The 27503-nt window shown below is 32.5% G+C and overlaps 1 protein-coding gene across 4 annotated transcripts in view; it reads right to left on the bottom strand.

Annotated features, from left to right (window-relative positions):
* Positions 1 to 27503, bottom strand: part of LOC118199488 (uncharacterized) — a 140460-nt gene that overhangs the window by 21527 nt on the left and 91430 nt on the right. For 3 of the 4 annotated variants that reach the window (XM_085824869.1, XM_085824871.1, XM_085824872.1), the window contains 3 exons: positions 22053 to 22157; positions 11398 to 11584; positions 4903 to 5211 (listed from right to left, as the gene is read on the bottom strand). In XM_085824869.1, the coding sequence (XP_085680995.1) occupies positions 4903 to 5211; positions 11398 to 11584; positions 22053 to 22157 (601 nt within the window). The remainder of the gene's footprint in view (positions 1 to 4902; positions 5212 to 11397; positions 11585 to 22052; positions 22158 to 27503) is intronic. The other variant, XM_085824870.1, reaches the window with a different exon arrangement.

Below are 27503 nucleotides of genomic sequence, written 5' to 3'. Positions count from 1 at the left end.
AGCAGTGATAATGCAAAGCCGACTAATAACAAATTAGCAGAGCTGGCAGGAACTAATGCAGCATGCAAGCAGAGGCCAGAAACACAGCCTCACAATCCAAAAACCTCAGTTTAAATACTATCTACGATTTGCATTCTGGTGAGGAAACAGAAAAAAGTTATGGTAAAGGCTGAAATATAAACAACTGGTTAATTTGCATAATAATAATGGTACACATCTTTGAAGAATAATTTTCCTTATCTTTACGTATTCAGCCCCCCCCCAATAAGTTTCCTCATCAGTTTCAAATATATTTGAATTTAAATCAAGATATTTTTATTCTGAAAAACTACACGTATTTAGAATTATAGAAGAAGCTCCTAATTTTATTTCTTTAGTAATAAGAACATTGAAAATAAATATGATCACGGCAGGTTACAGAACCAGTATGAATGAATTTTCCGAATTTAGTGATGCACGGAACAACAAAATCTAGAAATGGCAAAACTTTTAGAATTTAAAACCCACAGAGATTGCATCAGATGGCAAAATGCCTAATGCCAGCCCCATGTATGATGCATTGAGGTGTATAAGATGAATCTTTTAAATTGTCAGGTTTCAATTTCTTTATTAGCATCAAATTCCTTTCTATACATGCCTGCCCATGTGACAAGATTAAAAGCACATTTGTGTCTAGTGAAAAGAAAAGGATATAAAGGGAAGATAAACATGTTAACAGAAAGCCTTCTAAAGAAAAACAACTCAAAAAGTGAGAAATTCATGACAAACTTCATGTAAAATACATATTTTATGTGTTAATACCATGAAAAAACTTTTCTGGAATCTTCAAGAATAGTAGGTCTAAAAATCTTGCCTTCAAATTGTTGTAAACTTTTCAAGGTGGTCTAAAAACCAGAAGAAAAACACCGAAGTAAAATCTATGTGCTACTCTTCTGAAAATTTAGCACGTGACTCATCCAAAAAAGAAGCATTTATGACATCTCTATCAACTCTTCTGCTAGTGCCAACCTCATTCATTAGATACATTTCTGTCATCATGAAAGCCATGCAATACTCTGTCAAGTGTGAAGTACATGTTGCGAATGTTACAGGTTTAATGCTAGAAAAAACAAAGGGTTAATACAGCAAAGGAAAAATTTGTAAATAAAGAAAACAATCCTTTAGCATCTATACACAATAGCTGAAAATAGACATACTTTAAAAACTGTATTTCTTTTGATGATCTTTGCCACCATCTCTAGTGTGGATTAGAAAGGTAGTTTTAATTATAAGGAAAATCCATTACGTAGTGTGCATTAAAACTTGACCAGAAAATATTACCAATCCAAGAACACTAATACACCTGATCGATAAAATACAATAAAATTGGAAAGCTCCAAATAAGCATTTTACAACCACTATTTTAGATTTCGTTATAATACAGCTTAATGTTTAAAAGGAGTTCAAAATTAATATTTTTTAACACAAAATATTTTATTCCAATAGGTAAAGTACATATAAATATGTGCTTGTACATATGCATATATATATATATATATTTGAGAAAAAAAAATTTAGGACAGTTTATTTAATTAATTAAAAAATTACCATTTTCCACTTTTTAATATTTAATATATTTTTTAACTTGTTCCATCGATTAGTATTTTACTGTGTTTTATAATTTACATTTTATTCTGCATGTAGCCTAATATATCACCTCATTCAATTTAATTAGTTTTTTTAAAACTGTGTTAAAATTTCTGAAATTACTTAACATATAGTTTTTTTTATTCGAACTTGTAAAAACTAGTGAATATGCATATGTTGGATTTCTCTTAGAGCCACAGCTTTTGGTAACTTTTTGGCGAGCTAACTACAATTTCTCTTCCCATTTCCTTAATTTTGCAGCACATTGCGCAAAATATTTTTGACCAAAATTGGTCTTTTTTGTATAGTTCTTACAACTTTGCTTATAATAATATGTATGTAGTGTATTCGGAAACTAAGTACCATTTCATTCAAACGCCGTCGCAGCGCTATGGTAGGTGTCCCACGCATGCGCACTAGTCTTTCTTGTTCACTGACTTTCAATTGTCGCCATTTTGGTTGCTCTATGTTGTTTTCAGTTTGCTGTGCACATTAAAAATATTTAAGACAATTAGTTCACCCGCTGACTGAGATTCGTGCCGTGATTAAAGTTTTGAACGCGAGGAATGTTAAACCGGCCGAAATTTATCGCCAAGTGACAGAAGTTTACGGTGAATACGCGATAAGTGATGGAATGGTGAGAAAGTGGGTAAGAATGTTTAATGCAGGTCGAACAAATGTCCACGCCGAGGCTCAGAGTGGTCGGCCTTCTGATGTCACCGATGATTTGGTAAGGAAAGTTGATGAAGCAATTCATGAGAACAGACGCTTCACAATGACAACTCTTTCAGAGGCATTTCCACAAATTTCACGTACTATCTTGTTCGAATTTGTGTCTGACTGCTTGAATTATCGCAAACTGTGTTCCCGATGGGTTCCGAAAATGCTCACCGATGTTCACAAAACAAAGCGACTTGGTAGTGCCCTGACATTTCTCACGCGGTACAGTGATGAGGAAGAAAACTTTTTTAACCAAATAGTGACAAGTTCGCAAATAGAGCAGTTCGATCACCCGCCGTACAGCCCGGACTTTGCGCCATCCGACTATCACTTGTTCCTGCACATGAAGCGCGAGCTTGGTGGCAAGTGCTTTGGATCTGACGATGACACGAAAAATGCTGTGGAGTCGTGGTTATCGAAACTGGCGGGAAGTTTCTTTGACGATGGTATACAAAAACTGGTCACCCGTTATGACAAGTGTTTGATCATTGGTGAAAACTATGCTGAAAAATAGTTTAAGACATGTATTTTCATTTACAAATAAAATTGGATTCGAAAAAATTCTTTTACTATTTTTTTTTTCTCAAAACGGTACTTAGTTTCCGAATACGCCTCGTATATACATATATATTTCGTCTAATTACCAGTTCGCTTTACATTTTCTTTTTCAATTAATATATATATATATAATGGTGGCAAAAATTGTGAACACTTTTGAAAATTTTTATGTTTTTGAACTTTGTATGCTTATAGAAAATGTTACGTTTCACAAAATGCAAACTTGTATATATCATTTTAAAGAGAATTTATTACTGAATTCAATACAAAACACAAAATTCAATTATTTGCAACACAAAAAAAGTTTAACAATAATAGTTATCGATATACATTAGATAGTGATGATTGCAGTGAGTTATCAGTACTTAGTAGAGTACCCTTTATTTTTTATCACAGCTTCACATCGAAGTTTCATTGAGCTCACAAGAGTTTTAAGCTCTTCTTTCGTTATTACATGATGGCAGGAAACAATTATAGCCTCAATTAGCTCCCTTTTATTTGATGGGTGCCTCATTCGGACAATAGTTTTCAAACGGTGCCACAAATTTTTGATAGGATTGGGATCAGGACTTTTTCCTGGCCATGACAACAATTTAATGCTCTTTGTACAAAACCACTCTTTCGATATTTTGGTCGTGTGGCAAGGAGCAGAATCCTGCTGAAAAATAAACGAAGCATTGTTGGGAAAGAGATCTCTGATGGAAGGTAGTTTTGGTTCTAGAATAGTGTCAATGTATTCAGTGTCCCATCGATGACATGAAGGCGACCAATACCATCTGCTGACATGCATGACCAAATCATAACACTAACTGGGTTCTTCACAGTTGCTTGAATGCAGTCAGGATGTAACTCTTCTCCTATTCTACGTCTTACATATTTTTGCCCATCACTACCAAATAACGATATCTTAGTTTCATCACACCATATAACTTGTGACCACTGATCATCTGTCCAATTAATGTGTTCCTTTGCGCACTGCAGTCTTTTTTTATCGTTGCTGAAAATTAAGATAAGGCTTTTTTCGTGGAATTCTACATCTCAGTCCAACATGTGTTAATAATCTCCTGATTGTTCTTGAACTGACAGAAACACCAGCATCATTCAGATCACTTGTGATGGTCGCTGATGACATTTTTATATCTTGGAGACATAGCCTTTTTATTCTTCTGTCATCAATAGATATGGTGCACCTTTTCGGCCTTTCCCTTCTTTGTTTTTTATTGAATTTGTCTCCTGATATCATAAACAAAACTTTCGGAATCCAGATGTAGTCACTGAAACACCCACCTGTTTTGCAATTTCAGCATAGGAAAGACCACTTTCTCGTAACACAATAATATTACATCTCTTTCTAGGTGTCCAATCTACTCTTTTATTTGATGTCATTGCTTCTTGACTAAATATTAAAAATTTTTACAAAAATTCCTACTTGTAATTGCAGTGTATAAGAAACAGGTCCTCCTTCTACAGAACAAAGCAAAATAATGAATTGCTTCAAGTGTAAACATGATGTCAGCTTCTACTGCCAGTTACTAACATTTGATTTGTTCTCAGAACAAGAACAGTGATTGGCCAGGAAAGCTAGACATTACAAACCACTTCATAACTGTGTTTTTTATTTATATTAAAGTACATATAACTTTTTTTGTATTGCAAATAATTGAATTTTGTGTTTTGTAATGAATTCAGTAGTAAATTCTCTTTAAAATGATATATACAAGTTTGCATTTTGCGAAACGTAACATTTTCTATAAGCATACAAAGTTCAAAAACATAAAAATTTCCAAAAAGTGTCCACAATTTTGGCCACCACTGTATATATATAATGCTTTTTAAAAAAGTCACAGCTACAATATTTTATAACAGTGTGATTCTTGTTATTTTCTCTCTTTAAGTTTCATTTTACAGTCAATCCAAATGAGGAAAAAATAAGATACAAGAGTCAGTTCACAGAATGAATTTTTATACATATTTTCAGTCTATTCACAGGACATTTACCTGGATTAGTAACACGTAAAAAATAAGTTGGCAAACGTTGGTTAAAAGACTGCACTGGAATGTTGCGTGGCCCTACATTCAACTGCACTGCTACAGCACGTTGTCCAATGAGACCTGATTGCAAAGGTGGGATGAAACTTTGTCGTGTCATCTGCATAGGATTATTCAGAGACGTCTGTGAAATACTTTGTGAAGGTGGAATTATCTGAAGAAAATTGCTGATGGGCACTAATAAGTTTGAGTTATTTGCCAAGGAAGGAAGATGATTGACTTTTGAGACAGTAGATGGTACAGCTGGCATAGAAGCAACTGTAGGGAGAGAAATAATAAGTATATAAAATTTTAAATTAAATGCATTTACAGAAAGATATATTCTAATTACATAACTAAATATTACCCACTTTTTGATCAAAATTAGACAACGTATCTATACTTATGAACTCTATTTTCAGCATATTATTATACAAAGAATATTCTATAATAAACACAAGTTGATACTCCTGTTTAGTTCACATAAAAAAGGGGAAGGAATGCAACTTATAGCACTCATATGTGACTTATAGCAATCAACTATTAATGAACAATTTATATACCCTTTCGTACATCTTTAAAGCATACTCTATATATACTAAATAAAAAAAAAATTATATATATATTACTCAAAATAAGATTTCATTTAAATTCAATGTCGTCACAATCATGCTATTACACTTGTTTAAAAAAATGTCATAAAATTTACAAACCATTGAATCAAAATTTTTGCAAACTGATCTTTAAATTATCAAAATATTGATAAATCACCAAACATAGCAATGCACAACAAAAAGGAGGAAGTTGTTTTTAATGCAATAGGTAGAATGAGTTTAAATAGTAATGTGTCCAAATATACCAAATCAAAATCAAATGTTACAGCAAAATGTAGTAACCAAATGCATGCTAAATGTACACACTTTAAATGCAAACTATTGACCAAATAAACAAAGTGACACTACTTTTAGGGCTTTTATAAAAAATTGCAAATTTCATATAAAGAAAATAATTTCACACAAAAGATCTAAAAGTTAAAGCAGTTTTTGTAAAAATCATGGGGGGGAAAAAAAAAAAAAAAATCATAAAAGTTGGCAGACATACATTAATCCTGGATTTACTTTGACAGAATCCTTTTCTGACAAAAAATTTTTCTTAAATAGCCAACTACTACCAAACCTTTTATTTTATATTTATTGATATATTTTTGCTCAACTTTTCTTTTTTTTTTTTTTTTTTTTCAAAGGAAAGCTCTAAATGTTCCAGGTTTCTTAATGGCATTTGAGCAGATCCAATCAAGGCAGGACCATAAGGTCAAGCTGAAGTAAAAGAATTCCGCTCCCCTACAGCGTTAATAGTAGTTGACAACACGTTTTTAAAAGTTAGGTAAAATCACACATCCCAAACTTTTAACCTGGAATAGCTGTTTCTTGTTGTTTACAACATCAAATTGCAATGGCTCTATTAAAAGCAGCAAGATTTTAGTTCAATATTCATGCAAAATATTAATTCACACTCAGAATGGTAAACAAAGAAGGTGGATGGATGGATCATTTCCAAAATTCTAGGAAATTTTAAGGACTATTCAAATATTATATGCTCCAAAATAATGTGGAAAAGAGAGTATTGGCTAACCTCCTCCATACACACACAGATCCTTTATCTGAATCAAGGAAACAAAAGTACTCTTACTTAATACATGCTTTGTGACCGCAACACTTAAGCATCGCTGTTGATAATCAGGAGTTAATTGTAAACACGACAGTATACAATGACACTGAAGTCTAGCCTTTGCCATTTCTTGTTGCAAGTGATACTACATATCCAGGACATGCAGGGAAATTATTCTGAATGGCTTGTAGTGAAGTTGTCAGTGTACTTACTACAGTTTCCACTATCACACAATCCTTCTGTCATCAAAGGCATGGCTGAATAGCTAACAATGAAGTTATCAGTATACTAATTACAGCCCTCATCAGAGTACAATTTTTATGTAGCAGAAGAAAGAAATGAGAAGCTTAGTACTTCTCCAGCATTTAGCGAGTGGTATTACTAAATGAAGCTGTCATTAAAGTTATTGTCTTCATGGTTGATTACAGATACTCTACTGGAATTACTGGTAACATCAACATCTGACTGTCTCATAATGGGAAAAGCAATCCATTTCCCTGAAGGCAATGACATAACTTCTCTCACACTTGCATGATTAGCTGTACGGTCAGTAGGTGCAATTAGAAGGCATTCTTACTTTCTTATTTGAACAACTCTACCATACAAACAATACAAATCGATGCAGCAACCTTGTTCTCTGCACACACTGGCTCAGCATTTTCTATAATTTTCATGTCTAGCTAAAAAATATTCATTCACATGTCAAATTTTGAGACTCAGTTTTCTAGGTATGCTGTATTTTTAGGTGAAGGGGGAACACACAAAATGTGCGTTTAAAAGTACATACTTTAAACAGTATTAAAGATCTGTACAAACTGAATTCTCTCTTGTTCTTAGCATTTACTGCAATGCAAGTAAAAAAATTTTATTTCTTTACTTACCACATTTTATTTCAACAAAGATTATATAGTCACAGCATTGATATAGAGAAAAACACAACTTTTTCAAGAAAATTAAACAATGAATTCTTTTTTCACTTCCCTACATAACGTAACCTATTTTTGCTTCAACTATGAAAAACTGAGAAAACGAAACTTTTTTATTCACATAATTCCTGAAACTAAACATATATCATTCATTTATATAGCACTAAAATTAAAGAGAAAAAAGCAGTTTATATTTGATTATATGATATTATATTGAAACAAAATGCATAGTCTATTCTATTTAATTAAAATTAAATTATTAATTCTTATTGTTATCATATAATTTATAATAATTAATTTTCACATTTACACATTACAATAAATTTGTAATTCTAATGCACTAAACCAACTAACTTATAATTCTAATATTAATCTGGAAAATATGCACTTTAACATTTTTACACTGATTAAATCAATTCAAAGATAAAAATAACAACAAATTTTATCATTCTTGACTGCAGGGGAAAAAGAAGTCTGTTAATTGCAGTTCTAGATATCTGAAATCCAGCCAAGTGAGGTTCTTTAATTTATGATATATTTATCAGAATATGTTCTATACAAAACATAAAAGGTTTTCTTTAGATCCCACACTTGTTTGTTGGTTTGATACAATATAAGCTGATAGTATTTACTTTCTTCATTTCTCTTCTCTAATTTTTTTAAATTGCATTTTCAGAGGTCATCATTTGATTTTTGAAACCCATAATTTTTTTTAAATTTATATTGTAATGCAAATATTAATTTAAAAATTGTTTCCTTTCATTACACTAAATCATCAATACTTAGCAATTAATCTAGTCAAAGTTAAACAGCACTTACAAAGTTCAAAACTGAAAACAGGCACATTTGTTGAAAGTGGATGTGCTGGCTGAATCATCTAACTGAGACAATTTTTTTGTACTTCTAAAAAAATAGGAAATTCTCCCCCCCCCCAAAAGAAAATTTCATGTCACAAATTACAGCAGTTTTCATAAAAATCATAAAAGCTGGCAAATTTGCACTTTTCTCAGTGTTTTAGTACACAGCTGTAGCAGATAAAACTCTTTGCATAAATAAGATGCCCCTTTGCAGTTTTAAACTGTTCTAACAACCAAATATTTAAAAAAATTTTCAAGAGTCCTATTCATGTTTTTTATCAGTATTTTTGAAGAATTTCCAAAGAGCATAGAACAGTGTTAAACAGAGCTGAATACAATTATTAACTGATTAAACATTGGCTTAATCATCATGTTCTACAAATGTCTACAGTAAATTAAGATATTTCAAATTTAAAAAAAAAAAAAAAAAAAAGTGGGGGACAAATGAAAAATCAAAAAATCTGAAAGGTTTTAGTTTCTAAATTATGTCCAAATGGGCTTTAACGTTTTGTGTGTCACCATTATTTATTAAATATCATATTTTTCACACTGAAACCATAAAATTCAGTTCAACAGCAGTATTGCAAATTAATTTTTAAATCAGCATATCATTAGAATTTCCGATACAGAGTTTCGCACGATAGAGATATAATTTCTGCCCCCCCCCTGTACAGCGTTGCCATTGCTCATTTTTAAATCATTTAGTTTCTTAATCAAAATTTCGTTGAAGAGTTACAAAATCTGAAATAGATAATAAAACAAATTTCAAATTCAAATTAGGGTTTCCACATGCCCATATTCTATGGAAAATTACGTTATTCAAATGTTGATGGCTCTAGGTACTGTTGTTTGATCACAATGCGAGAAACGTACATCAAGTTATGCAGATTCTTCATTATTTAATTTCTTTTACTATAAGACAGAGCGATAATATATGGTGGCAACAATTTAAAAAGTGATACAGCCTTTTAAAGTTTTCAACGTGAAATGCCAAAACAAAATTAATAATCCTTTAGGGCATATTGCCCCTTTGGACTAAAAATAGGAAAAATTATGCTGAAAAAGTCACTAAAGGTAGGAGAAAATAATCAGTACAATTTAAGTTTCATAAATTCAATAAATTTCATTTATTTCTGGGAAACAGCTTCCTTAATAAAGGCTAAAATTTAAAAACCAAGAGACTCAATGATCTACTCTGAAATTAGGAGACCTGATGGAAAAAATGGAGTCTCTCGGTGAAATTTGAAGAGCAGGCAGGTATAAAAATGCACAAAGGTATATTTTTCATAACTTAAAAATAAATACAAAAGTATAATACAGTTTACTGTACATAAAGAAAAACTTAATCCTAGATTGGATCCTACAATGGATGAAGTTTGTTGGTTCATTTGATTGAGAGAAAGCACACAGAAACTATCTGGCCAAGAGGGGATGCCTCTGTGAAGGATTTTCTACAGGAAACTAGCTCTAAATATGTTATGCATGGGAAAAAACCACAAAAACTATACATACAATATATACTAGAATTAGAAAATGAGTCTAACTAAAAGTGTTCAGCACTTTTAAACAACTGGTCACTGGTGGGCAGATGTAGGCTGATATACATAATAAAATATTACCAGCAAAGCATTTTGAAGCAACAAATGAACAGACAGTTAAAAAGGGAGTTTGCATCATAACATATTTTATTTAAATGGTCTAATTACAAAATCCACTACTGTCGAAAGCATTTCAGATTTTGGAATATTTTGGAAAGTTGTCATTAAAATATTTTGGAAAATAGTTGCAGACTGAACCGGTTTATTAAAAAAAATATAGCTCTATATATTTCCAAACATGCAATAATCTGAGAGAGCACATAACCAGCAAACATGTTTAATAAACACAATTAAAAAATGAAGCTTTGAATATTTTAATTCACAATTTTGTATCTTCAGAGAATCTCAACTGTTTTAAAAACAACTTGATTTCATTAAAATAAATCTATGCTTAAAATTACATTAAATGAATAATTTTAGCATGTCTTCTTCCCTCTGATCTGAATCAGGTCTGATTCATAAGTTCATTTGCCTTCATATCTTCCAATACCAAATTATATCTCTTCAGCAGATTTTCATGCACCCAGGCAAACACAAGTTGATGTTGCACAGCAGATTCTTTGTTTTTACATTTGACACAAGTTGGAAAAATTTTTTTTACCACAGGAATATCTGAGGGTCCTTAAATTGTCCTGAAGTCAAGCGAGCCAAAGCCGTTTGGTCCTTCCTATCGTCCATGAAACCAATAGCAGCACCAGGACTTGTACTATGATGCTTGAGTGTATTGGTAGCTGTCTCCAGGAATCATTAAAGAACTTCGTCTGCAGTACAGTTCAAGTTAGGTCAAAGGTTCAGCATAAACCTGAGGCTTGGAAGTACCCTCTTTTGCTAGTCTATTAGCTATATTATTATATTTTAGATTTATTTTTTAGCATGTACAAACATAAAGAGAAAGGAATTTCCTAATTATTGAGAAATTAAATTATTTCTCCCAGCTTTAACCTTATCAGTACTTCTACAGTGTTTACCATTGTAATAACTTACTTACATCTTCTATTATCGGTGGTTCTTGTGTTCTATTGGCCAAACAAAGACACTTTCCTTTAACTAAATCTATTTAATGAAGAGAAGACTAAGTACAAATATTATATAGCACAGATTACAGGATAACTGGTTTATACTTCTTTTAACCACTCTCATCTACCTCTCAACCCTCTCTGCTGAAAACTCTTAATTAGCTAAACATACGGACGGCGCAGCGCCCTCTATCTCTTTTTTATATAACCATAAAATATCATAAAAATATCACAAAAAAATTAAAAATTTCTGTATGCTAACTTTCCAACTGAAAACGTAAACAGCCACAAAAACTTTAAACTGAATTAATTTATAAGAAAAATTATTCTCCTAATGACACAAAATTACATAAGCCACTAATAAAATCATGATGTTAAAATGATAACTAAATATAATTACCAGTACTGGAAACAGATGCTGATTTCTGAGCTGATGCTGAAGATTCCTCCCTAGTTAAGTCAATACACTGATTAGAATTAGTGACTGATTTGGGTTTATTAGTAGAGAAAACAACTACAGGTTGTGAGAAACCAGAAGACTGCAAAGGATTTGATGTATTCACCACCGGTACTAGTTTATTTCCAGTCTAGATTGTGATACAGTAAAATATAAACACTCAGTTAGCACAGCACTAAAAAATAAATAAAATGTTAACACACAAAATATAAAGGTAAATAATTATAAAATAAAATATCTTCAAATACATAACAAAAGTAATTACTTTAGAAAAACGTTGGGTAACCTCTGTAATGTTTGACTCAGTATCTTTGATCCAAAAATGCAAAGCTGAGTTCTGACGAACATAGAGGTCCATTTAATTTTGAAGAATCAGATTTAGAGTTGTGCACAAACCTTCAAATAATCCATACTATAACATGCAGTAGTCCACTACTTCACTGAAGTCATTAATGTCCAATAACGACAGATGTGAATTTCTAGCACCTGGACCAGTTACCATTGAATTAATCACTGCAGTCCATCACTCGTTCAGTATAATAACTTCATCACAGTATCCTGTCATAATAGCCCTACACTAAACAGCCCCAAAGTGATAGCTAAACCTAGTTACATAATTACATAAAATTAATAATATTAAAATACATTTGTAAATATTAGTAAAGAAATTAATTTTGACAGTTGAAAATATTTATTAAAAAATGCATTTTAAAAATTATATGGACATACCAATAGAAATTCTAAATGTCATTTGGTAATTCTCTACAAGACTTTAAGGTTTCTGTTCCTTACCATATTCTTTACAAAAATTACATTTCAAGGTTATGTGAAATACTAAGAAGCAAGTCTACATGTTCCATTATTTGCATAATTTTCCACTAATGCTTGCAGATATCAATTTAGTTGCACATACTTAGTTTTGCTAGTGCCTATGTTGTGAATACTTGCAGCTAGTTGTGTTAACCGGGTTTCCACCATATCCTGCTTCTTTCGGAAATGATCAACGAGTTTGTAAACAGATTAATGATGGCAATCTACAGTGCTAGAATGCCTTATGCCTCCCTTCTACCGAATTATTTGTCCTCAGAAGACCACTGATGACATGCTCATGAACATTCCCCATATTTATTGCAAACTGTGGTTGTGCTTGCTGGTTGCATCATATTCGTCCTACATTTGTATTTTCCCAGTAATTGATTATGGGGTCAAGTTCATTTGGGCAAATTTCAATTAATTTTTCAAATACTCTGATAACATCAGGCACTTGTACAAAACTCAACAATAACATTTTTACAAAAACATACACATTTGCATTATTTACATAAGCTTCCGCCAAATTCAGTTCTTGCACTTCTTGCCATAAGCACTGTCCCAAATCAAACAAACACATGAAATGTAATTTTGTACGTAGAGAATTGCCAAACTGCATTTAGAATTTCTATTAATATGTTCATATACAATTTTTAAAATGTGTTGTATAGTAAATATAGTCAACTGTCAAGATTCATTTTTTACTAATATTTACAAATATATTTTAATATAATTAATTTTATATAATTATATAACTAGGCTTAGCTATTGCTTTGGGGCTATTTTGTTGAGGTTATCTGGTAAAGGCCATTTAGTTTGTAGTTATTTTGTCAGAGCAAATTTGTTGGGGCTGTTTAGTCATGGGCTATTTTGAGGGGCCATGCTTGAACAGGCGACAACTAAAGTGATCTAGATAACCAGGCAGGGCCTGACCACCTTAGGGAACTGGTCAGAATCCTCTTACCAAATTCTCCTCTTATAGCAAAGTCCACAGGTTTGTCGGAGCCACTGCAATGGTTCCAAAACTCCAGTAGAATCAGTTACTGTACTTGAGCTACTCCGTTGGCTACAAATGGTTTGAATCGTTTAGATGGTCCTATTAACCAAAGAAGGAAGATTAGAGAGTTGCTCCATAAGAAAATTTGTTTCGTAAAATCAGAGAAGAGACCTTGTAATTAATTTCCTAAACGTGCAGCAAGGGGGGAGCACCATCCCCTTCGTGACGGGTGTATCATATATGCATTAGCACTTAACCCTCTTATGCTATGACATGCTGCTTAGCATCTCGTAGAGCAACTCACCCTGAAGATGGTGTGTTGTTGCAGTAGTACAACCTCACAAGACAATGTATTTTGCATCACTAACTTAAACGTTTTTTTAATCAATTGTTTTGATTATTTCTGTAATAGTATCTAACAATAATATAATCATTAATATAGAATATCAAGAGATTCTGAGAAAAATTTAATTAAAATCTAAATGTAAATAACATATTTTTATCTTGATGAAATGTGGTAAAACTTATGTAAATCTATATCTAAACATACGTAAAAATAATAAAATATATGATTAAATATTATATTATAAATGATTCAGAAAGGAAACAGTGTGTGATAATTTAGCCGCTATCATTTCATGAGTTACACATCTTCAGTTAGAACTTTTTAATTATTCCCAGCGAAATAATTAATCCTAAGAATCCCCTCATTTTAGGCACATCTTTTCACTTACCTTTTGTTCATTGAAATTAATTATTAGTTTCTTCAACTATTACATTCATTAGATTATAAAAAAAAAAAAATGGTGAAAAAAATCAGTTTCATTCACATAACTTTGAATTCAGTTTACTTCTGCAATTCCCATCACAAGGTTCAAAATTCCCATCACAAAGTCACAAGGTTTCAATTACTTAACAGATCGAGTTCATGATGAAGTAGCCACTGTACTGCTGGATTATGAGGTGAAAGCAAAACAAACTTCTAATTCGGTCTCTGACAAAATTTTGGTATCAAAATTTTTATTCTAAAAATCTAGAATCTTCGGTGTCAAAATATACACTCATAAGATTTACAATTTGAATATACTCTTTTTCTGTTGAAACTTACATCTTCTATCTAAAGCAGATGCAAAGTGAATACAAACTATTTATACAACACTGCTATACTCCCAAACTTCCCATATATATATATATGTAAGATAAAACAAAATATGACAGCTGTTTCAAAAAAATATTTGGCGACCTCAAAATTAACATTCTAAATTTGGTAATCTACCCCTAAATTCATCTCTTCTCACAGGTTCCAGATTTTTATATCTTACATAATGTTTTAATGCAGATACCACTTGTCCAATCAAATTAATTGTACACCAAAACTCTGAACTGAAACTTCTCTGACTCCCACCCTTCTTCCTCTGAAGTTCTATGATACTTTCCCCTTTTCCACCTAAGCTCCCCTGCCAGCAAGATGCTTTTTATGTATGCTGCTGCTGCTTACTTGCTTAAAACGACGTCGTACTTCAAAATGCAACTTCTGTATTCAAACATAATTAGGAAACATCTTGTCTGAAAAAAGGATGATTTGATATACGTAACAAAAAAAAAAAAAAAAAAAGATTGTGATTTTTCAAGATATACTGTGCTAAATTGTGTCATCATTCTCTTTCCACTCTGCCGCCTTCCAGCCACTACGGTCTTCTCGGTCATCTACACAGTATCGTAAGCTGTTAAAGTTCCAGTGTCATCATCTATGCATTTTAAAATAATAACTGTGATGATACGGTAGGCATTTCTGTAGCAAAGTGGTAAGGCTGAATCCAATGATGACACAAAAATTATTTATCATTTAATTACACATCTTTATTCCATTCGAATGGCAGATTTCAGATTAACTTCTCCAAATTACGTATTCCATAATGATCTAACCTAAGTACGATGAAATTTATGCTTTCTGCGTTATCAATATTTCTAACAAAGGAAAGATGGCATAAGCAGCAGCGAGGTGCATAGCGCAATTGGAGAGGGAGCTTCTTCTGCTATCTTTCCTTTGTTAGAAATATTGATGATGCAGAAAGCATAAAATTTCATCGTACTTAGTTTAAATCATTATGGAATATATAATTTGGAGAAGTTAATCTCAAATCTGCCATTCGAATGGAATAAAGATGTGCAATTAAAAGATAAATCATTTTTGTGTCATCATTGGATTCAGTCTTACTACTCTGCTACAGAAATGCCTGCTGTATCATTATATATATACAAAAGCATCAGAAACTCTTTACTGTTTATATCATGTGAAACTCCAAGTGTTGGTCAGCTGGGTTTTATTTACATAATATCATCTGCTTGTACATCTAAACAAATCACCACATTTAGAAAGTACTTCATGGACACAGCATGTGTTCAAATAAGCTAATTGTAGTGGACATGCGGCAACACCTAGCGATTTAAAAAAATACTAAAAGAACATGTACATTTAAAAGTGCATATATGACACACCCATCTAGAAGATCAATGCAAGTGCCAATGCACCAGTGCATCACCTGGCTGAAAAAAGTTTTCAGTCGAGCAACATGTCATTGTGAAGGGGTTAACTCTAATCCTGAAAGAGTCAATGTTTTTAAAGGAGTAACCTTGCTTTTGGATATAGTAAAGCTCACTTCAATTTGGCCATTGCAATTCATTTACCTTAGGAAAGCAACAGCCCCATATGCTGTTACGTTCCTAAGGTAAACTTCATTTTCAAAAAGTTTTCTTTTAAGAGATACTAATTCAAGTTCACAAAGTTCAGAACACCAAGCTCTCCATTTATTCTGTAAGTCACCGGGCAAATCTTCGTCCAATTTTAGACCATATTCCCACATCTATCAAAGGCAGAATTTTCACTGTGATTACAACAAAGGGGACTAATCATTCCGCATGGATCATATATCTTTGAAATACCAGGTAACCAAGAAAGTTTGTATGGTTTTTAGAACAGTTACTTTTGGTGTGTTAGTGTGGTCAAATTGACTCTGATGACACCATATGTTTACACTCCTTTCAAACCTTATTCAGTAGAAAGTTGTTTAGTGCATTGCATGTTTCGCTATTGGTTTTGTAGGAAATGCTTCAAACAGCATATTATTGGAAAAGGTGATTTTGAGGCCTGTTTTGCTTTACTTGTACAAATTAGGAAAGAAAGCTACAGATTCTGTTTAAAAACATGCTCCATGCTTGGAGAGACATCAGTGAGTGAACAGACTGCTCAAAAGTGGTTCAGCCTATTTTCTTCTTGAAATGAGAGCCTTGAAGACAAGCCTCATGTTAATTTTAATTGTCCATCCACCCTTGACAAAATCCAGCTGGAGGAGGAAATCAAGCAGAATCCTCATCAAACCTGGCAGGAGCTTACACACAAGTTTGAAGTATCTGATGAAACCATTCAATCCCATCTTCACAACCTTGGGATGATATGGAAACTAAACAAATGGGCTGTTCGCATCCTGTCCAAGGAGAACCAGCTCCAATGGTTGAACATCTGCTTGTCTTTGCTATTGTGCCATAATACAGTCTTGCTCCAGGGCCAAATCTTGACATGTGATGAAAAATGGATCATGTATGAATAATCTTAAAATGAAACATCATTGGCAGACTTCTGGTTCGGTCTCATTGCCTGCTAAACCAGGCGTTCATTAAAAGAAAGCAATACTGTGTGCTTGGTGGATTAGTCCTGGATTCTGCCTCCACCACCCTACTCCTCATCACCCCATCTGAATATTACCTTGTTTGGGTCATGGAACAGCTGGAACCTGTAGGACCTGTGGGAACAACAGTTACGAAAACACAATGATGTTAGAAAAGCTGTATCACAATTTTTTTACTCCAGAAAAAAAGGACTTTTTTCAAAATGGACATTTATAAGCTTGTGTCTCATTGGGAACAAGCTGTAACTGAAGCTAATGGTGAAATGGGTGTTTTAAGATTTTCGTGGCCTAATTTTGGGAGTGCCAAAAAGTGCACACACTTTCTTGGTTACTCGATAACTCTTAAAATGTGTCGCTTGGTGATTCTAGCATAAATGGAATCCCCAACATATCTCAAATCTAATTTCATTTTATTATCAATTTTAAGAAAGAGACTGTTTGGAGGTGGTCCTGGTATGCTTATATGGGGAGGAATTATGTTGCATGAATGGACAAAGCTGTACATTTTTCATAAGAGGATCATTTACTAAAGATCATTAAGGTGATGAAGTTATCCTTCCTCATGTGCAACTTTTTTGGGATGCTATTGTCCTGAAATTGCTTTTGTAGATGACAATGGATGCCCACACAGCAGTCATGCTGTTAAGGAGCAATCTAAAGTGAAGATGTACATAGAACGGATTTGCCAATATGCTAACCTGATTTAAATCTCATTGAACATGAATGGCATACCTTCGGAACAACATCAGACAACTGAAACAGATGCTGCTTGAAGAATGGGAATTCTTATCCCAAGAACTGTTAAATAATCTAATGTTAGGTATCAGCAGATGGTGCAATGCAACGACTGCAGTTAGGAGAGATCAGATCCCTTACTAAGGCACTTTGGTTTTAAGTGAAATGACACATTGTTTACCTTATATTTCGATTGTACGAGGGCTATCCAGAAAGTAGATTACGTTTTGGAATAAAAAAATAAACAAAGTATAGGAAACAAATTTTATTATATACAGATGAAAGCCACACTCAAATACTACTTTTCTACATAGTCACCATACAAATTAAGGCATTTATCGTAGCGATGTACGAGCTTGGAAATTCCTTCGTCGAAAAATTCGGCCGCCTGCGCCTTCAACCACTTCGTTACCTCTTCTTGCAGCTGTGCGTCGTCATCAAAACGCTGCATAGCCAGCCACTTCTTCATTGCTGGGAATAGGTGGAAGTCGCTCGGTGCCAGGTCGGGACTGTACGGCGGATGAGGAAACAACTCCCACTTAAAAGATTCAAGAACTTTACGAGTGACATTTGCCGTGTGGGGCCGGGCGTTGTCGTGAATCAACAAGATCTTAGAGCTCAACATTCCTCTGCGCTTGTTTTGAATTGCTCTTCTGAGTTTTTGGAGAGTTTGGCAATACCTTTGAGAGTTTATTGTAGTGCCTCTTTCCAGGAAGTCCACTAAAATTACACCTTTTCTGTCCCAAAAAACAGTCGCCATCATCTTCCTTGCCGACATTGTTTGCATGCATTTCTTGGGTTTTTGGGGAGAACTTGCGTGCCCCCACTGCATTGATTGCAATTTCGTTTCACAGTTCACATGTTTCACCCATGTTTCGTCACCAGTAACGATGCGATCGAGTAAAGAGTCACCATCCTTATGGTAAGCGTCCAAAAAGTTCAACGCTGCAGCCATTCGCTGATTTTTGTGGTCCTCTGTCAAGATTTTTGGAATCCATCTTGCACAAAACTTGTGGTAACCAAGCTTTTCGCTGATGATTTCGTGCAACAAACTTCGCGAAATTTGTGGAAAACTCAAAGAAAGTTCCGTTATTGTGAAATTTCGATTTTCACGGACTTTAGCATCGACTTTTTCGAGAAGTTCGGCGGTCACTATGCTGGGTCTCCCACTTCGATCTTCGTCGTGAACATTGGTTCGGCCATTTTGAAATCTTATGACCCACTGACGCACTCCACCTTCAGTGATAATGTTGTCCCCATACACTTCACGAAGCTGCCGATAGATTTCTATCGGTTTACAATTTTTTGCAGTCAGAAACCTTATTACTGAGCGCACCTCGAAGCTCGCGGGATTTTCAATTAATGCAGACATTTCAAACCGTCACAGTATCTGAATGGAGCACAGCACGAACCTCTCACTAGCACGGCTAGATGCAGACTGAGCTGCGCAACGCTCTGACCCCAAGATGGCCGCGCTAGCCCCGCCCCTAGCGGACACAGACAGAAACGTAATCTACTTCCTGGATGGCCCTCGTATGAACCAAATTATGCCAAAATGCCAAATTTTGTAATAATCACATAAGTAGTTTATAAAAAATTAGCTGTCAAAATTTCAACTCCTCAATGTTAATTGAATTTGATATATACTTATTAAAATCTCTTTTCTTATTAAACTTATCTGATTCCTTCTTTTGCAGTTCAAAATTTAGGTTAAATCAAAAATAAATTTGCAGACATTTTCTCACTTTTTTAATTTGTATTTTTCAGTAATTTTAATAAATTATTCAAAAAATTTTTAATTATAACCTATAAAATTTATACCATCACCTTAAAAGAGATGTATTTGCATACCTGCCAAAAAAATTCGCGTTTTTTATTTAAAATTTCCCAAGATATACATGAATTCATACACTGGTGCACTTTTAATTTATACACTGGAGGATTTTGAAATTTGGCATATTTGTTACAAGTGATAATTATGAAAATAAGGTTTATAGCTTTGTTAAAATTATTTGAAAGAAAGAGCAATGAACCTTTTAATAAACTTTATAATAAACACAGCTCCTTCAGTTTCATCATTACATCCAATTCAATTAAAACACATATTTGTTCATTATTTGTTATTAGAAACTTTATTATTCCTTTTAGAAAAAAATTTCAATTTCATTTTATTAACTAGAGTGCACTGTAGTGCAGAAATATGCCTAAATTACAATATAATTATTTTCAACTAATAATTGTATCGCCATTAGCAAAAATTATGCATTACTATCAACATAGGTTTAAACCAAATACTTAATTGCCTATTGAAGCTTCAAAACGTATTTCCGAACTTCACTTTTTCTCGGCGTTACCGAATTTGCCCTTGGCGACCTAGAGTCGAAATGGAGCCAACAGATTTCCCGCAAAATCGATAACAGACCCTCTGCAGAAATAAACTCATAATCCCGATATCACATACATATATGCAAAAGAGAATAAACTCTGCAGAAGGTGATAAAAAATTAATTTATGGCTTAATTGAAACAAACACAGAAATTGAGCTAAGCAAAACCGTGTAGAAACAAATTGAAATGATAACAAAACTTAATTTTCATGTGAATTTTCAGCGCTGACTCTCCCATTCTAGAGATTTCAATTTGTTTCAGACAAAGACCACATTTAAGGATTGCCATCCATCAATACCCAGTCTTTGTAGTCAGCTTGATGAAGCCACAGTTTATTGAAAATGCACTTTCCAGGCATCTCATTCCTATTGGCGTCGGAAGGGTTGTGGCCTTCCAGGTTGGAATTGCTCTAATTTTGGCAAATATTTTCAGAATCCCCCCTTTTTTTTTCTCGAGCACCTTCATCATCACTTTCGCCTCTTAAAGAACTTCCGGTTTCACACTTTCGTCACAATCTGCCTAAATTTATGGATAACACCTGTTTCAAAAGATTGGGTGAATAGCCAATCAGACACCGATACTTTCGTTCGGGTAGCTAATTTTTTTTTTTTTTTTTTTATCGTTTGCAACGCAAATCCGCCAACAGATTGGTTAAGAGCCATGTAATTTTAATTCCATATTCATGAGAAATCGTAACTCACACTTAGAATGGCAATCATTACAAATGATAAGAAATGTCAAATGAGCAAAATTAAGGACCGTTTATTCATTTTGGCCAAAATTAAGGACTTTTAAGGACCAAAAACCATTTTTGAAAAAATTAAGGACTTTTAAGGACCGTACGAACCCTGGAAAATATGTAAATTCATGTATATCTTAGAAAATTTTGAATAAAAAAGTCTAATTTTTTGCAGGTATTCTTAGAAATACACCTACTTAAAGATTTTTTGTAAAAATTTTATAGATTATAATTTAAACTTTTTTTTGAAAATTTTATAAAAATTATTTAAAAATAGAAATTAAAAAAATAAAACACAAAAAATGGGTAAATTTTATTTGGAATGAACCTAAATTTTGAAATGTGAAAGGAAAAATCAAAAAAGTTTAATAAAAAAGAGATATTAATTATTACTTGCCAAATTCAATTAACAAATATAGGAGCTAAAATTTTGAGAGCTAATATTTTAAAAACTACTCGTATGATTTTTACAAAACTCGGCATTGTGCCATAATTTGAGTCGTAGAATGGAAAAACATTGGTATGTTATTTCAGAAAAAGTCTGATTTTGTGTCAAAATACCTATGTTAGAATAGTGCTATATATAAATCTAATATATATCCTAAACCGCACTTTCGTGATATGAAAAATGCAATTTGAATTTTGTCAATCGGCCCAGTAGAACGGGAGATATAGCACTGCTGCCCCTTTTTTTTTATCAGTGTACATTATGGCAATTCACAAATCCATCATCACTTTCAAGAGTATTATAAAAACACACTTTCTGTTGATGGAAAACAGGCCTCCTTAGCCAACAGGACAGCAGTAGCACTTCCTATGATCTATGCCACAGAGAATGGTTAAATTCACATAACATGTAGAGAAAAAACGTGATGTAGTAGAAGAAAACTAACTACAGTTTTGAAATCAGCAGCCTATTAAACTATAAAACAACTCAAAAATCGAACTCAACAGAAATTATGTTACAAATTGCTCCCCAGTATTATATAACTAAAGAAATATTTTTAATATTGTGAAATATATAATTATTAAAAAAAAAACAAATTCCTAAGCAAAACTCTATATATTAACCCCTTTATAAGTTCACCCTTATGATTACTTTCTGAAAAATATTTCAGAAAATTCACTCTTCTTACTTAAAGAATTTCATATATCACACCACTGAATAATTGGAAGTATAAAACATAATATATTTTCAGCACTAAAAAAAGAGAAAAAAAAAATAATAAATGAGATTTACTTACAATACTAACATTTGGTAAAACAGAAACATATCTTTGAGGAACAGATACAGGAGCTAAAGGTCTATTAGTCTGACTAATTATCCTGGGTGACCTCTTAGACAATGCCTAAAAAATAAATTTAGCCATAATGAGCATACTATTCCTAAAAGTACTAAAGTAAGAAAAATTATTTAAAGAAATGAGATGTAAATTAGAATTTATTAAAATAAGTGAGATACAGGTCATTTTAATCTTTCCTAATTCACAAAGAATATTTCTTATTTAAAATAATCAGTGTTTCAGAGCACATATACCAACAATCAGAAAATATGTCAAAAATTAAAAGAAAAAATGAGTAAATTATTCGAGAAAAATACTATGGACAAAAAGAATTTGATAACTATGTGCCTTATGAAATAATAAAAAATAAAAATATTCTGTATATATGAAAGTTCTACTGATTTTGTTCATGCAAGTTCAATATGATTCACATCACAGAAAAAAGGAGTGATGACAGAAATTTTTTCGAATAAAATGTGAAATAATATTTATAAAAGCATTCAGTTCCTCTAAATAAAACATAGAATTTACGAAAACATAAAAGTGATCAGAAAGAGCTCCAGTCTTCCAACAAATCTTTCTTTAATATGATGTATGACAGAAATACAAACCTCAATGCAGAATTTACCACACTGTAGATCAAGTCTTGTGAAATTGCATGACATTCTTTAGGAACTGCCCTTTTCAAATACTGGAGTGCCTAGGAAGACATTTGGCAAACTACAATTTAGTGGCATATGGCATGCTAGATTGTGTTCAAATGTGGTGAGTAAGCGAGCCAATCTATTCAAGTGATATCTTTTGTTTCTGATCCTTCTAACACTGAGATGCAGTATCTGATGATTGTTTTGCAATGAACAAAGCGCGCTTGTCACATTTTGCCTCTTCTCTCAAAAAGGTTGATATATTTATAGAAGTTGAATATTTAGCCACAGAGGAGCAAGGTGCTTGATTATTGTATGTTGTAGGAGTGATGTACTGCACCAACTAAAATTGTATGTCTTATGTTATTTTAATAAATATTTTGTTTCGTCTTGTCGAACGGTACCTTCTTAACCACGAAGACATTACAGGGTTCGTACACATTTCCTTACATGAAAATTAAGGACTTTTAAGGACCATCAAAGAAAAAATTAAGGACCTATCAGCAAACAAAAAAATGAATAGAATAAAGCAATTATCCATACAACCGACTTCATGCTTGTAATTTCACTTTAAGAAACTAACAGAAGTGTGTATTATGCACTATTATTAAATTCAATTTAATACTTACCATAAAACAATTTTGAAAATTAAACTAACTCCCTACAAGTTATGAAGTAGATAATATTAAATTAGGAACATAATTTCTTGAAAAACATGTATAAGTGTATTTTACACTAACAACAGTCACTATTTTAGAGATTTACATGATTATTATTTAACTTACTTGATATTTATTTAAACACAGTCAACTACTATTATAATCACAATGTAAGAATATTTTGCAGATTAAAATATCTGATTTGTAAACATACAATTTATTTCCTTGGTTTTTTGAAAGATATTAGAATAATAAACTGTACAATAAAAGATACAAAACATCTGTGCTTCTTTTAAATCTGAAATCTTTTCAGATATTTTAACATCTAATTTATTTATGTCTATTTCCTTTTCTTTAACTATTCTTCTAAGTTCATTTGCTTTGATAAACAAATCAATGTTCCTGCTGGTCTCAGCTTCATCTGCTAAAGCATCTACTTCTTCATTAATATCTTAAATGTCCCTTTGAAGAAATTTTTTCTTCTGCTTCATATAATCAATTTCTTCCTCAATAATATTTCTTTTCCTCTTTGAATTTTCAGATTTAGTTAAAGATTTTTGTTCTTCTACATATTGAACTTCTAAATAACGAACTCCACTTCTTGCAGAAGCTGCTGCTGATCTCATTTCTTTATTAATTTCGATATTAAGAACACCTCCAGAAAATCTTATGTAATCAAATACTGTGCGTTGAAAAATGTATGATGAGTCACTTAAATTTTCAATTTCAATTGCTTTACAGAGAAGCTACTTTCCACAGAGGCCTGTTCATTTGACAAGACAAGAATACTTGTCACAGTGAATACTTGAATAGTGAAAATATACATTTTTTACTATATATATAATTTATTTCCTAAACAATATTGATTAATTGATTATATTATCTTTTAAGTTTAATTAAAGTAGAATTATTTTAAAAGAGTGAATCCATACTGGCAAGTTATATTTTGAACATATATATATACAGTACAAAGTCCGAGATCCGGACATCCAATATCTGGAATGATCTAAAATCTGGACCTCAAAGCCACCACCAACCAATTTTTTAGGGCTTTTTTAAAGGGAAGGGGTATGCTTTACGCACGAGCATTAGTTTTTTTCCTCATCATAAAAAAACATGTCGGAAATCCCAATTCTTAATCTCAGTTTGGCGCTAAATAAAATATCTTATTACTGAAGAAATAATTATTTTAGCATAAATGTGTGATTAGTAACTTGACTCCATAGCTGCGTATCTGCTTGGCATAATCTCAAACCGAAACATTTGTTAATTTTACACCAACTAATATTTTATATCCTTGATGCCGAAATCGTGAATCATTATTTATTGTATTTTGCTTTCATCACCGCACGTTAATCAACGGATGACAACTTGAGTGATGAATCATGCAGCGATGCCAAATAACAGAGTATTATCCGATTACAGATTTAAGTTTAATGCGCTAAAATGTTGACAAGGGGAGATTTAGTAGAGATTTCTTTCCTTATGCTAAAAATAGACTTTGTTAATGATACTCATAGGACAAACGATTATATTTAGTGCTATTTGAATTAAGAATAACTGATTTGTTATTCACATAAAGCCAGAACCAGCGCCAGAGCTCGCATGGCCGCACCAGGCGGCAGAATTTAGCGAAGTTAAACAGAATTTTTTCATTGCGATGACAATGCCCAATCATCAATCAATTAACGGAGGACGAAATCTGTAGTATGGTTCTAAATCCAGAAAATACAGCTACCGATAGTGAAGAAAGTAACAGAGAGGTTACTGAACGAGAAAAAATTTTGATTGACAAGTTATTCGGAATTCTCGACACATACACGACTTGAACAATGGAACTTAATAACTGAACAAGAAATTATATGTCTATAGTATTAGTCTAAAGTATTAGCAGAGAAAACAAATCAAACAACTCACATTGAAAGAAATGTTTAATAAAGTAAATATATAAATATTAAGCTCTTTTCTTTGGTAAATTTTGATACCCTTTAAATCATAAATGCTTCATTATTTCATAAATCACGATTTCATATTTTCAATTTTATAATTTCTACGTGCCATCTTAGTAGATTTAAAATGATCTAATATCCGGAAAAATCTCAAATCTGGGATCACCGAAGTCCCGACGAGTCCAGACCTCGGACTTTGTACTGTATAAATATATATATATATAATACAGAATGTATATTTTCAGTTAAACTTCTTCCCAATAACTTTAGTAATTCACGAAAGTTAATTTTGCATCTAGTTAATTCAGGAAAATTAGTTTCAATTAGTTGTTTTCAGCTTTAAAAATATTAAAAAATTTTAATTAGTTAGTTATTTTCAACTAATAATTGTATCGCCATTAGCAAAAATTATGCATTACTATCAACAACATGGGTTTAAACCAAATACTTAATTGTCTATTGAAGCTTCAAAACATATTTTCGAACTTCACTTTTTCTCGGCTAGCGTTACCGAATTTGCCCTTGGCGACCTAAAATCAAAATGGAGCCAACAGATTTCATGCGAAATCGATAACAGACCCTGTGCAGAAATAAACTCATAATCCCGATATCCCATACATATAGTATGTGCAAAAGAGAATAAACTCCGTAGAAGGTGATAAAAAATTAATTTATGGCTTAATTGAAACAAACACAGAAATTAAGCTAAGCAAAACAGTGTAAAAACAAATTGAAATGATAAAACAAAACTTAATTTTCATGTGAATTTTCAGCACTGAGAATTCAATTTGAAATTCTCCCATTCTAGAAATTTCAATTTGTTTCAGTCAAAGACCACATTTAAGGATTGCCATCCATCAATATCCAGTCTTTGTAGTCAGCTTGATGAAGCCACAGTTTATTGAAAATGCACTTTCCAGGTATCTCTTTCCTATTGGCATCGGAAGGGTTGTGGCCTTCCAGGTTGGGATTGCTCTAATTTTGGCAAATCCCCCCCCTTTTTTTTCTCTCGAGCACATTCATCATCACTTTCGCCTCTTAAAGAACTTCCGGCTTCACGCTTTCGTCACAATCTGCCTAAATTTATGTATAACACCTGTTTCGAAAGATTGGGTGAATAGCCAATCAGACACCGAAACTTTCGTTCGGGTAGCTAATTGTTTTTTTTTTATCGTTTGCAACACAAATCCGCCAACAGATTGGTTAAGAGCCGTGTAATTTTAATTTCATATTCATGAGAAATCATAATTCACACTTAGAATGGCAATCATTAGAAATGATAAGAAATGTCAAATGAGCAAAATTAAGGACCGTTTATACATTTTGGCCAAAATTAAGGACTTTTAAGGACCAAAAATCATTTTTGAAAAAATTAAGGACTTTTAAGGACCATACGAACCCTGCATTACATTGCTTGATGCAGACAAGCATTGTCATCTATCAGTAAAACATCTGATTCAAAAACCTCTTAATCAGCCTTACATAACATACTAAGACCTCGCCCACACATCTGTGGCCAATTACACAGCCTCCATCAAAGATATGATGCTCAGTGCTCCATTTTCTGTGATTCTATCACAAAACTATGAAAATGTTTCCATCCAAATCTGCATCTTTCATAAATTTTAAAAAAAAAATTAAGTTGCATGCTTTTTCACTCCCTTCATATCAAAATAGGTTTAGAATCAGTAAATGGTACACAGGATTCCACTAAACATGATACTAACACAACTTTAACCCCTTCTTGGTTGGATTTTTTTTTAATTCCTAAAAATTAATATATGTTATACACTGAATTTGGAAATGCAAAACATTTTTGTCAATAAGGTGTTTTTTTTGCTTGATCTACTGGTGTCTTGCATGTAATATGATCACAAGTTTTCCTGTCAATCAACCCAAATTTTAAATTTAAAAAATACTCTCTGCTACTGTATATATAGTATATATATATATATATATATACAGTCAAAAGTCTTTAATCCGGACTCGCCGGGACTTCGGCGATTCCGGATTATCGATTTTTCCGGATTATAGATCATCAGTTTAAATCTGGTAAGATGGCATGCAGAAATTATAAAATTAAAAATATGAAACCATAATTTATAAAATAATGAGCAATTATGATCTAAAGGGTATCAAAATTTACCAAAAAAGAAGCCT

This window comes from Stegodyphus dumicola, chromosome 10 (genome assembly GCF_044657685.1).
Source record: "Stegodyphus dumicola isolate Sdum_Otavi_A_Nest chromosome 10, ASM4465768v1".
Classification (NCBI taxonomy): domain Eukaryota; kingdom Metazoa; phylum Arthropoda; class Arachnida; order Araneae; family Eresidae; genus Stegodyphus; species Stegodyphus dumicola.
This window is presented reverse-complemented; position numbering and strand designations above follow the sequence as displayed.